Source organism: Phaethon lepturus, unplaced genomic scaffold (assembly GCF_000687285.1).
Source record: "Phaethon lepturus isolate BGI_N335 unplaced genomic scaffold, ASM68728v1 scaffold1035, whole genome shotgun sequence".
NCBI classification, from domain to species: Eukaryota; Metazoa; Chordata; class Aves; order Phaethontiformes; family Phaethontidae; genus Phaethon; species Phaethon lepturus.
In genome coordinates, this window is record NW_010542424.1 from 50992 (window position 1) to 63274 (window position 12283).

At 38.7% G+C, this 12283-nt stretch overlaps 1 protein-coding gene across 1 annotated transcript in view; it reads right to left on the reverse strand.

Moving 5' to 3' along the window:
- The window catches only part of LOC104621488 (potassium voltage-gated channel subfamily KQT member 1-like), a gene marked incomplete at both ends in the record, with an annotated part of 72868 nt that overhangs the window by 18598 nt on the left and 41987 nt on the right, over positions 1-12283 (reverse strand). The window contains 4 exons of the mRNA XM_010287998.1: positions 4235-4237; positions 8258-8417; positions 10858-10986; positions 11905-12000. Of these exons, the coding sequence (XP_010286300.1) occupies positions 4235-4237; positions 8258-8417; positions 10858-10986; positions 11905-12000 (388 nt within the window). The remainder of the gene's footprint in view (positions 1-4234; positions 4238-8257; positions 8418-10857; positions 10987-11904; positions 12001-12283) is intronic.

Below are 12283 nucleotides of genomic sequence, written 5' to 3' on the forward strand. Positions count from 1 at the left end.
AGGTCATTAAAAAAAAGCTCACAATTTACCCATATTGTTCCAATCCTTCCTACATCTTGGAAGAGGGACAGCTTGTGATATTCATGCAAGTTCACCAAGGAGCTCCTACATCTCCCGAATTCTTCCATGTTGTCCTGTCTTAGCACTGCTAGTAACAATGTTACTCAGCTTTGTACCAAGTTTGCTTCTCAAGCCAGCTCTGCCCAAGCTTTTCCTGGCCTGACTTCAAGCGATTTAGCTGTCACATGAATTTCTCTAATTAACCAGGTGTCTAGATCTAATTTGTTTATCTTTGTGTTGTACAGCCATAATTCCATATCTACAGTAGTAACAGCAGTTATTCTAGTAGAGTGAGATTCACAACTAAATAATGACATTATTTATAGAAATACAGACTGGGTAGAATATCAGAGACCTTGAGAATTGGAAACACAAGGTGCAGGATATAGGAGTACAGGCATGAGATAAGACATGGGGCACAGGCTTGGCACTGGAGACTCTACAGCTATAAACAATTCACTAATGGTCAGTTAAATAAAAATGCAGTCCCAGAGCAGGACAAACCTGGTTTTAAGTCTAACAGGAACAAAGGAATACTATCTCACATACATAAAGGTGAACATATACGGTAAATTCAGATGAAATCCGGAGCTGCATAGCAATGAAGAAATATGTAAAAGTGTGTTAGGAAACATTTATAAGTAACCCCAAGTGGATCCTGGGAGAGGAAGAAGAACCTTTCACCACAAACGTCATCTTCCTCCTTGTGAAAGACACCAGATTGTACCACTTCCCCTTCTGCCCCTGCAGCAAATGAAACCTTAGTACCCAGAGGACTATAAATGCTAGGAAAATAGGTATAAATGAAGAAGTATGTGTTACACTTTTAATTGTATTTTTACTAATATTACAACATTTTTATATAGGCAAAAAACACATTGCATTTGATTCTTTTTTGTAACAACTAGATCTGGACTAATAGCGATTAGATCTCAGTATTTCAGTTATACTAGCACAAAATTCTAGTTTTATAATGTGTGCTTCCTCTTGCTTACAAAGACTTTGAGCATAACACTTACTAGTTTTGCTTCCTACTATACCTTACATATTAACTGAGTTTCCATTTCTGAAGTCCAATAACTATTTCACTTCTGTTTTCTTCCCAGGGATGGCTAAGTAACATTTTAAGGTTATTCTCCAACACACCTTTCATATATTTAATCAAATCTCTAGCAGTACAACTCAAAGGTAGAACAGTCTTCTCTACTTCCACTCTCCAACTTCTGTACCGAGGCTACAGAAGACCTAGCTGAACAATAGGTTTTTCCAATTCCAATCTGTGTCTTCAGACACAGATGCCAGAAAAACCATACAAGGTTCTTAATTATGAAAAGATTCTGCTGGTTGCTTAAACATAAAAGAAAAATTGTTTTCATGCCTTTATGGTCAACAGCTGAATTCTCCCTTGAGACCCTTATGACAGGGTCTTGGATTTTCTTCCTCCCTTCTCTTGCCCAGAGACTTACACAGCAAGACTATCATGCTGTATATTCTGGATCCAAGAGCAAAAAATTATTAAAGACACATCAGTACCATCAAATAGCTTACCAAAAACTGTACTATTTAGTAGTTCCATCTAATAACACTTTAAAAAGCTGCCTTTGTTTTTTTATTAGGCAATATTTTTGTTTTATTATTAGAACACTCTTAACTGGGTAAAAAACTGGCTGGATGGCCAGGCTCAAAGAGTTGTGGTGAACAGAGTTAAATCCATTTGGCAGCTGGTCACAAGTGGTGTTTTCCATGGCTCAGTATTGGGACCATTCTGTTTAATACCTTTATCAATGATCCAGACAAAGGGATCAACTGCACCCTCACAGTAAGTTTACAGGTGACACCAACTTGGGCAGGAGTGTTGATCTGCTCAAGGGTAGGAGGGCTCTGCAGATGGACCTGGGCAGGCTGTATTGATAGACTGAGGTCAATTGTATGAGTTTCACCACAGACAAGTGCCAGGTCCTGCACTTGGGTCACAACAACCCCATGCAACACTACAGGCTTGGGGAAGAGTGGCTGGAGAGCTGCCCAACAGATAAAGGACCTGGAGATATTTGTCAACAGCCAGCTGGATATGAGCCAGCAGAGTGCCCAGGTTACCAAGAAAGCCAACAACCATCCTGGTTGGTATCAGAAGTACTGTGGCCAGCAGGACTAGGAGAGTGATTGTTCCCTTGTACTTGACACTGGTGATGCCACACGTCAAGTACCATGCTCAGTTTTGGGCCTCTCACTACAAGACACTGAGGTGCTGAAGAGCACCCAAAGAAGGGCAAAGCTGGTGAAGAGCCTAGAGAACAAGTCCTGTGAGGAGCAGCTGAGGGAACCAGGGTTGATTAATCTGAAGAAAAGGAGACTGACTGCAACCAGCCAAGAAGAGGTTGTAGCAAGGAAGGCATCAGTCTCTTTTCCGAAGTAAAAAGCGATAGGACAAGAGGAAATGGCCTCAGGTAGTGGCAAGGTTTAGACTGGATAGTAGGAAAAATCTCTTCACTGAAAGGGTTGTTAGGCATTGGAACAGACTGCCCAGGGAAGTGGTTGAATCACCATCCTTGGAGGTATTTAAAAAGGTGTGTAGATGTAGTGCTTAAGGACATGGTTTAGCTATGGACTTGGCTAACAGTTGGACTTTATGAACTTAAGGGTCTTTTCCCAACTAAATGATTATGATTCTACAATTCTAACATGTTAACTCAAAATGTGTGAAATTAGAGAAGCAAATAATTTGTAAGTTATCTGAATATTAATTTTTGGCAACAAAATATCCTATTCTGGGGTATGCCCTCCTTTGCAACTCAATTATTTTTCCCCACTGCTGTGCTGATAGCATCTTTTTTCCCCCAGTTCTAACAGCCAATTTTACCAGAAACACTAGCGCCTCTAGTCCATGGTGGACAGGACTGCCACTGTTCATTTGTTTAACTCTATAGCACGGATTTTTCATTCACCATGTGCTTGTCCTAAGGCAACATCACCATAAAGTCTCCGTCCCATGCAGATAAATTTTTTTTTGCTACTGAACTGCTAAATTCAGCCTTACATCACAGATTTAGTTAGAACATTTTCAACTAAATGAAGTTTCATCTAAGTGTACTGTGTTTGATTAAGCAAGACTGTTTTCTGGATAAAAGTAGTTTAAATTCAGATTTACTGATATTACTAATCAGAAAAAGTTTGAGGGACCTGCAAATACCTTCTCTCACTGTGCTCCCCCATTGTACGAGATGGTCCCAGAGACAAAGTCCCAGCTCAAGTCCGGTGTGACTGGTGACCTAAACTCTGCAGATCTAAATCAGGTAGAACAGGGAGTTTGAGTAAATGCAGAACAAAAATTTTTAAGCCTCAAAAGCTGCCACATTTAATCAGAAGTAAGAGCAAGTTTGGCAGAGGCAACTATTCTGTTCTTAGCCTTCATCTCCCCTTACATTGTCCCCCACCCCAAGTTCTACCATTCACTTTGGTCATAAAAGATAAACCACAGAATTCACTGCAAATTCTCACTTGGGACAGCCAGGGCTGAAACAGCAAAAACTGAAAACTTTCTGGTAAAGGCATACAGGTATGTTTCCACAATCCTTACTCACAGGTAAGTACCATTAGTACCTACAAGTCCTGAGCTGACTGACAAATTAAGAAGTTAAACAGCCCTACCCATAGATTTTCACTGCAAAACCACCAGCCTATGTTAAATGTTCCTTATTAACAGCATGACATTTTTCAGAAGCATGGTATCTGGATACTTTCTTTTGCTAATTTGGAGCATATCTTTATATTTATGCTTTTCTGACTTACTGACAGTTATGCAGACACTCAAAAGCTTTGGTGTTTGCTTTATTCTGTTAATTTTAGCCACATGTTTTTTCTCACCTTTCACTCAGCTTGTCAGCACTGAAGTCTATGAATCCACTTCATTTAAAATGTTTGCTTCTTGATATGTACTGCAGATTGTAATCCATCTACACCATTGAGGGAAAGCAGCCCTTTTCCCCCCCGCAATGGAAATGCAACCAGTTTCCAGGAACAACCAATCCATTACTAGATAGGTAAATTCTGGAATGTCAGCATCCAAACTAGCATTGCAGACAGAATAAATCAACATTAACACCATTATGTGTTTTATATAAGAGGTCTTACAAAGATATTCTGGGGGTCATCAAAAATTACAGTTCTCCCCCACCTCCTGGTGAAAAGCTACTCTTGTGCAGTTTTGCTTTAAATGTAGGGTGGGAGGGGGGTGTTGCTGGGGGGGGATATGTCAGCATGCAAGAAACTCAAAAAAAGCAAACAGAAAAGCACAGTGATAAATAGGGAATTTAGTTTTTACCCCAGCAGACATTTATCACTGTGAGAGTCTTGTGACTTTGACAAATTTTACAATAATGAGTTCTGTATACAACCTACACAACTGACAGAATAATATATTCCATGTGCTGGAGATGTCCCAGGAGGCTGACCTTCAAGGTCCAAAAACTTTCCTATTTTTTGTAATTTTTTTCCTCACTAATAAGAAGCATTACAAAACAGCTATTCAGTTCATTTTGAGAAACATATGTTGCAAGGGAATAGCAGTTATTTGAAGATGAACCTCAAATGCATGTAAAATATTTCACTTACACTCAAACATTGGGTTTTTTCTTCTATTTGGATCAGTCTTTATGACCTGTCACACTATCTCACTATGATAACTAACTAACTACCATCTTGATACTCAAGTACCTTCTTTAAAACTTACAACAAAATTAAAGAGGCCAGAGAGTTCATGCATATCTTGTCATCCTGAAAACAGACCTTGCTGCAGTGGCGTATGTACACATTGGTTGACAGAAGAATAAGTAAAGATCAATTTCAAGACTGTAGATAACAATTATGGCTATAATCTCAGGTGAGGATAAAATCACTGAGAATCCTACATCACTACATGAAAGAGTTAAGCCATGCATTCTGGTATGAAAGAGTTCCTCAGTAGAAGCAATAAATATCCATGAAGAGAATACACTGCACTAGAGTATCTTCAGCATCACAGTTATTTTCCAGAATTGTTTCCCTTACATCCATGTTTGCTTTAGCTTTCCTTCTAAACAGCTTCCTCTTTGTGAGGTTTGACTTCAAAGAAGGAAACTATTCTTAGGGAAGAATTTTGGCCTTTTTATTTTTGCAAGGATGGTCGAGTTCTTTGGGTTACAGAGCACTCCACATTAGTCACGCCAAAACCCCCATGCGTGGTGCAGAACTAAGTCAGGAACTGTTTTCCTTTCAAGTTATCAAGTGTTTGTTTCAAGATGCCATCATTTATGGTATGTAAAGATTTAATTTCTACATTATGCACTATGGAGATGCATAGTTTTTATTACACATACACAAGTATCTCAGAAACATTAATGCTGATCATATCTATAGGCTTTTTTAAGGCTTCCCTTTTCTTAAACCTTCTTCATATAGAAGAGGAAAGCATTTTTGCCTAACTTTGCCTCCTAAGCAAGTTTTGAGCAAGCCAAGGGCATGCTGGGTACTCATGAACAGGATATCCTAAGAAAAACCTTTTCATGGGTAAAAAGTGTGCTCACAAAATACAGTTCCTGAATTAAGGTAAATCTCTCCTTTATCAAGGAAATTTTGACTCAATTTCAGGCTTTTCCTGCCCAGAACAAGGAGTTTTCATAGTGGGACTGCTATTCTGTTGCCTAGACTTGCCAAGCATTTGTTTCAGGTCTCCCTACAGTCTCTCTCACAGCTGATGGGAGCAGCAGGCAAGAAGAGCTGTTTTAAGGCAACAGCTCTTCTCCTCCTAGGTCAGGCCTACAAAGTGATCTAATTCAACCTTGAAGTTTGCCATCATCTGTAAAACATCCAGCCCCCACAACCAATGAATAAAATATTCCACTATAGCAACGCCGAAATAGAAGCTGGCACAGACCTTTGAAATTGCTTTTTTATTATTTTCTCTGCCTTTTCTACTTTCAGCTTTTTTAAGAGAGGAAAAAAAATACCCTCATTTACAGGCTTGAAGCCTAGTACTTCCACTTCTCAAGAATAGAAGTCTATTAATTCTGGCAAGGAAAACTTCACTGAGAGAAGTCAGGTTTAAACTTCTGAGAGGTGTCAAGAATGTTCAGTCAACTGAGCAATTGAGTTAGCCAACTACATTCCTGGAAGCTTTGCAACAGAAGGAATGAATCAGAAAATAGAATGAAGTGTGACTTACCCCTGACACTGGCTAAGGCAAAACATGAAAGAAAATGAATAATAGATAAAACTTAATTGGTAAGGGAATAATATGCATGGTTGTCTCTCAGAACAAGAATAAATTAGACCAGCTATAATAAAAGTACAAGAAAACATTTTCAGAAAGAGTGGGAAAAAAAATCTTTCATTTTCCTCTGTCACCAAGCTGTCAGGCAGAAAGAGATAGGCTTGTCTTTTCTATCTCTTTCTTCTGATGCATAGAGCTTTGCTTAGACTCTGAATGTTTAGGGAACACAGCTTAAGTGAATAAATGTGCACTGGCAGGGTCATGAATACAGACAACATAGGCCTCAACATCTTAACTGTCTTCAGTGCTGTTGGAAGTTATACAACACTTTGCTGCTTCTGCCCATCACCAACTGATACCACAATATCAAAATACACTCAGCAAAATCTGCTGTTACATGGTCAGCAAGGGAAGCTGCACAGCTCTAAAACATGCTGAGAATGAACACAGTATTCTGTTAAGAGACATGTAGTTAAAGCAGCAACTTTATAAATCACACCTATCATCCCTGTTCCCAGAACCCTATGAAAGCACTGGAAATGCCAAACAACAATTAAAATAGCACCATTGAGGTCAGAATGCTTTTCAGCAAAGTGACAGATACAAGATTTATAGAAGATTATAGAACATAAGGAAGAACAAAGGGTAACGAAAACCTCCATCAGTGGAAGAAAGAAACTCTTCCTTTCACAATGGCAGCTCATGGCTATCAGTTGCATGAAGCAGAGGCTTGAAGGTCAAACACAGCTGTCAATTCTCTGCTATCCCACATCTGACTGACTGCTCTAGCATGGATGACATAGGTTGCACTGACAATACAATCTAGCAACTCTATAAAGTCAGATCAACCAAGTAAAACTCCTACCTTTGATCGCGTTCAATACAGAAGACACTACATATTCCCTCTGGGGGCAAAAACATTTAGAGTACTTTTTAATAAAGAAACCATGTCAAGACTATAGCCATACTCTCTGCAGGCTGAAACTGTATGTCAGATTCAATGACACATAGGAGTAGCAATTTTAAACCTGAACATCAATTCTGTATATCAAAGACAAATGAAAACCCAAATCAAAGCACCACATAACATACCTTTGACTAGGGCCAGCATCTTTGGATACTCGAGTTAACTTTGCAAGGGTTTGCATGTCTCTAGGTATGGAACACAACTCCTCAAACTATGAAGAAACAATCTCCCCTTTAGCTAAAGATTTAGCAGATCCAGAACTAGCACAAGTTTCCCCCAGCCCCAGAGAAAGGAAATCAACACAAAAGTGGAAAAATTAGCTTTCCAGAAAACCTTATAGTAAACAATACTATTTCATACCCACATTTATACTACAAATTTAATTAACAAAAGAATTTTACACACAAAGCAATATCTTTGCTCAGGAGCGAAATTCAACCAGTTTCCAGGTTGAAATACAACAGCCACTCATAGCAACACACTATTTTAAATGAAGCAAGAAAAACACCCCTCTTATCAAGACCTCTCGGTTGATGTAGGCATGACAATATTTAGCTGTTCCTATCACAACTTTTATTTGCATGATGTTTAAGCAAGTGCTGTAAAGAAGTTAAGATTTTTTCCTATTTTCCTTCTTTCAGGCTTTATGTGAAGTTTAAAGGTGGGGCACATCTGAGGAAGCTTTCCATCCACCTCTGAGATAACTAAAAAAGTACAATTAACAATATATCCAACATCTCAATTGAGTTAACTTTGGCAAACAAAGAAAGCTCTTTTGATGTTCACACCATATGAATCTAAAGATTTCCTTTAATTTCTGTCCTCCTGTTTTTGTTATGTAGTTGTCCCTGGTTTGAGGCATCTTGCTTTACTGATTAGTTTTAAATTATTTTTTCCACAGAAATTTTCCCTTCATCAGTTAAATTCACTTTAACACTGCCTCTTAAAAAATGCTAACCTCAACATAAGTGAAAGTAAATTACCTGGTTCATCAATGTAGAAAGACACATCTTTTTTGTCTTCTTGTTCATCAATATGATCATAAGTGATCTGTGGAATAGACAAGGCATTCTCTCCTGGATTTATTACAGGTGCAGAACCATTACCACAGCCTAGTTTCCCTTTTCTTTTGTATCTTCTAGCCTGTGGTAGTAGAAATGGGATGATATCAGAAGATGCTATCACAACCAGAGAAGTATACATGTGAACTTCACTATACAGTAAATTCATTTGGGTTTGTTTTTTTTTTTTTTTAAAAGTATGCAACAGAAATTCAGTGAAACTTACAGCCTTGGTTAATGTTTTCAAAGTGGCTTATTCTGAATTATCAACTTAAATCTGATAAGAATTTGATCCTCAGAAGATGACTAGCACATTCTGAAAATCAGGTCTCCAGTAAAATTCCTCAAACTAGATCCAAAACCCAAAATACTAATAACTTCAGTATATAACAGCTTGGCTGTAACATCTTTCCAAAGCTCTAATTAAACATAACCATAGACTTTGAATTATGAGCTAGGCACTGTGCAGCCTTTTCAACTAAAGAAAATTTTGCCAAAAAACGAATTAGGCAAATCAGGAGAAGATAAGTTCTTCCTCCTGCCTCCAAAGTTGAAGTTCTCCTGATATTAGAAGCCTAAGAGGCAACCTAATAAACACCCTACAACTGGCACATAAGAAAAAAAAAAAAAATGAATGTTCAGATTCAACTGGTTCCAAGCAAGGCTGGTCTCCATCGGTCTTTGGCTAGAAGTGACCAACATAACAGCCACTCAAGTACTGACAACATGGCCTGTGCTGTCTGCCTCCTGGATGCTGCCACAACCTAGCTATATAAATACTATTTCTCACAACATTGCATTTATTTCCGGTCTTCATGACTACCTACCCTTTGGCTCTAGTCCCACCTGATTCTACTTCTCTCACACCCCAACACGGAGGTAAGAGGCATACTTTAGTTTGCCTGATGTTCCAGTAACCTTCTGACAAGGAACTGAGATCTAGGGCTACTGCTCTCAGTTCTGCAAAATACTCTGGCCTCTGATGTGACCACTAAGCAGTTAGCAGAGATAAACATCAGAGAGAACGAGTGTTTGCACACATCAACACAAACAGCTGCAGGCTCAATATATTCACAAATGGGACACTGCTACTCAGCCTAAGTAAACCAATTCTTATTTTATTATGGTCTGCATTCAGTCTTTTGGAATTCATTCCTCAGTTCTGAAGAAGTTAAACAGGAGTATGTTCAAAATTAATCAAATAGGGCACAAAAAAATGTTAGAAGTGGGCATTTATTGTAGCCAGTGGATGCATTACCATGCATCAAAATGTTTCTAAAGGCAAAGAGTATGGGCTCTCAGAAGGAAAAGAAACTAGGAATTCTCTGGAGAACAAAATGCTACAACATGATCAGTATACATTTCAGTATTTAGATTAAGAGGATAGGTAGAGAAAGAACGAACTAGTCTCCCTTGACAAGAGAGGATGATCCATTGATAAGAGATGAAAGAACCATTACTATGTTCTTTCATTGGTGTTAGCAGTTCACAAGGAAGTTCAGGTTTAATAATATATTAGAGAAATTCCTCTCACTAGCAAAAACAGAGGGAAGATACTAAGGGCACTAAAAACTGTATTTTTTTTCCAGCTCTCCCACCACAGATTGCTTGCTGTTCAGCAACACATACTACCCAGCCTTATCCCTTTCCTCCTGGTTTTTCTGCCTCTAGTTATAAAGAGGCTAGTCTCATGGCAAAGTTACACTCTGCTCAACACAGAGCAGATAGCACTACTGTAACACCAAACATATATATGTGCACAGATCATACCAATACAGCTTTCTACACATGCTGTGGGGAAATCACACTGCAATTCTTCACTGGGCAACAGGCATCAGTGGAATTTCACTGCCTAAAACCAGTCCTCTAACATCACTTTAGAAAGCCCGGGTGTCTGAGCTAGACCTGCTGCAGACCTGGGGCCTTTACAAAAAAAGTGCTGAGGACTAGGCAAGCTCGCCTATGAAACTACGTAACTACATTTAGGCAATCCCACATGTGTAGACAAACGCTACTCCACTTTACTGCAGCCACAGCTCAGGAATTTGCCCCAATTTCTACATGCAAGCCCCATATAAAAGTACCATGGAGAGAAGTACTTGAGCAAGAAAAGTGTAGATACTGGTCAGCCACATGTTGAATGTGAACATGCATTTTTAAACTAGCATTCCTCTTTCTTCCTGTATGAGCTACTACACAAAATGAATACAAAAATGAGAAAGTAACACCACTGAGTTATACCACCCTTGAGAACATAGAAACTTCAAAGGGAAAAAAAACAATGGAGAATTGATACCTGTCTGACCCCCCCCAAAATTTAAAAATAGATGACATTTGTCCCTCAGGAATATACTAAGGAAAACTAAACCAATCATGCTGTGGCATGAGGAAAACAATAGAATTCCCCATTATAAATGCCTTTCGGCTCTCCAAATTCTTTGGACACTTCACCAGTACTTTGGCAAATTATCCCAATCAAATTAAAAGCAAGGACAGAATAGAGCTCTGCCAACCCTTGTTACCTGTTTTCTCAGGCTAGGGCTAGATGGCGCTGGTGTTTTTTGGGGGTTTTGCATTGGTGATGTAACGTAGATGTTCCACGTCGCTGTAGAACTGCAGGATTTCTCTGCTGCATAGCACCGCCACAGAGTCTATAACAAAACCCAAACCCAACAATTTCAGTGAATAAGCAGTCATTGTTGTCCTGCAGGACAAGTCAGTCAGATTTAGCTGCAAATCAAACTGACAGCAAAAACTTCAATTAATGTAAACATGCTGCAAAGGGTTCTGACTGCAATCACTGTGCTATACCACAAAACACCATGTCTAATAAAATACACTCTTCCTGGTATATAACTGGGGAGTGTAATTTGCACCAGGAAACATACAGACAGCACACAGAGATCTTAAGTACACTCTTTGTAGTGTTGTACCTAGGAGCTGGGGTCTAACACTGCCCAAAGTAAAAAAAAAAAGAACACAACAAGAAAAACCCCACAGCACACACACCACCACAAACCCTTTTAAAGGTAAGTCCCCACAAGCATCATAGAGTACTGCTGTTTCCCTTTTTCTGCAGTGTACCACATTTTAACATTTGTGTACCACATGTATTCTTTATATATTAATATAAAATGTCATGCTGGGACATTTTTCTAAACCGAGGTGTGCATATACATGTGTATCTATACACATTCATCACCTCAAGGTTTGGCAGGTGCCTAGGACCTAAGGGAGTATAAAAAGGAAGTTAGGAATTAAAGATTATAACAAAGATTTTTAACAAGGATTTTTTTATTATTATTATTTCACCAAATAGACTCATTGCATGCTGTTTGTGTCATTATGCCTGCAAATATCAAGTTAGTAAAGCCTCCTATGCTCATTTATAAGAGGGAGGACAGGCAATTATCTCTCTAGTTACTGAAGTAGATCAAAAAGACAAAGTGGTTAAACACAAGTTACAGATTTATAATAAAGTCTAGCAACCGCGACTTTCAGTACTTTAACTACTAAGTCACACTTCCTCTCCAATACTCTCCTAAGCATTTTACTGTTAAGAGCCTTACCTGAATTAGAGAAGCTGCAGCTGGGATTTGTCTGTTGAAATGCTTCTGACGTTGCTTCTGCTGTACTTTCAGGGCAAAGCCAGACCCTAGAATACCCTAAATATAACCAAAATTACTAGTCAGACTCCAATATGGCTTCATATGCCTAAACCAAATACTTAGCATATGAAATAAACAGACATTTTATAAAGCACTTTCTAGAACCAGAAAAGTTGTAAATTTTCAAATGTCCATAGTAACAGAGTTCTATTTATTCCAATGAATAGATCTGAAATTGAACACATTGATATTGTTATTATGTAACTTCAATAAACAGCATGTGTTTATTGCTGTGATCTACAGGTAACATCACTCAGAGGCGGTCACGTTCCAAAAGGAA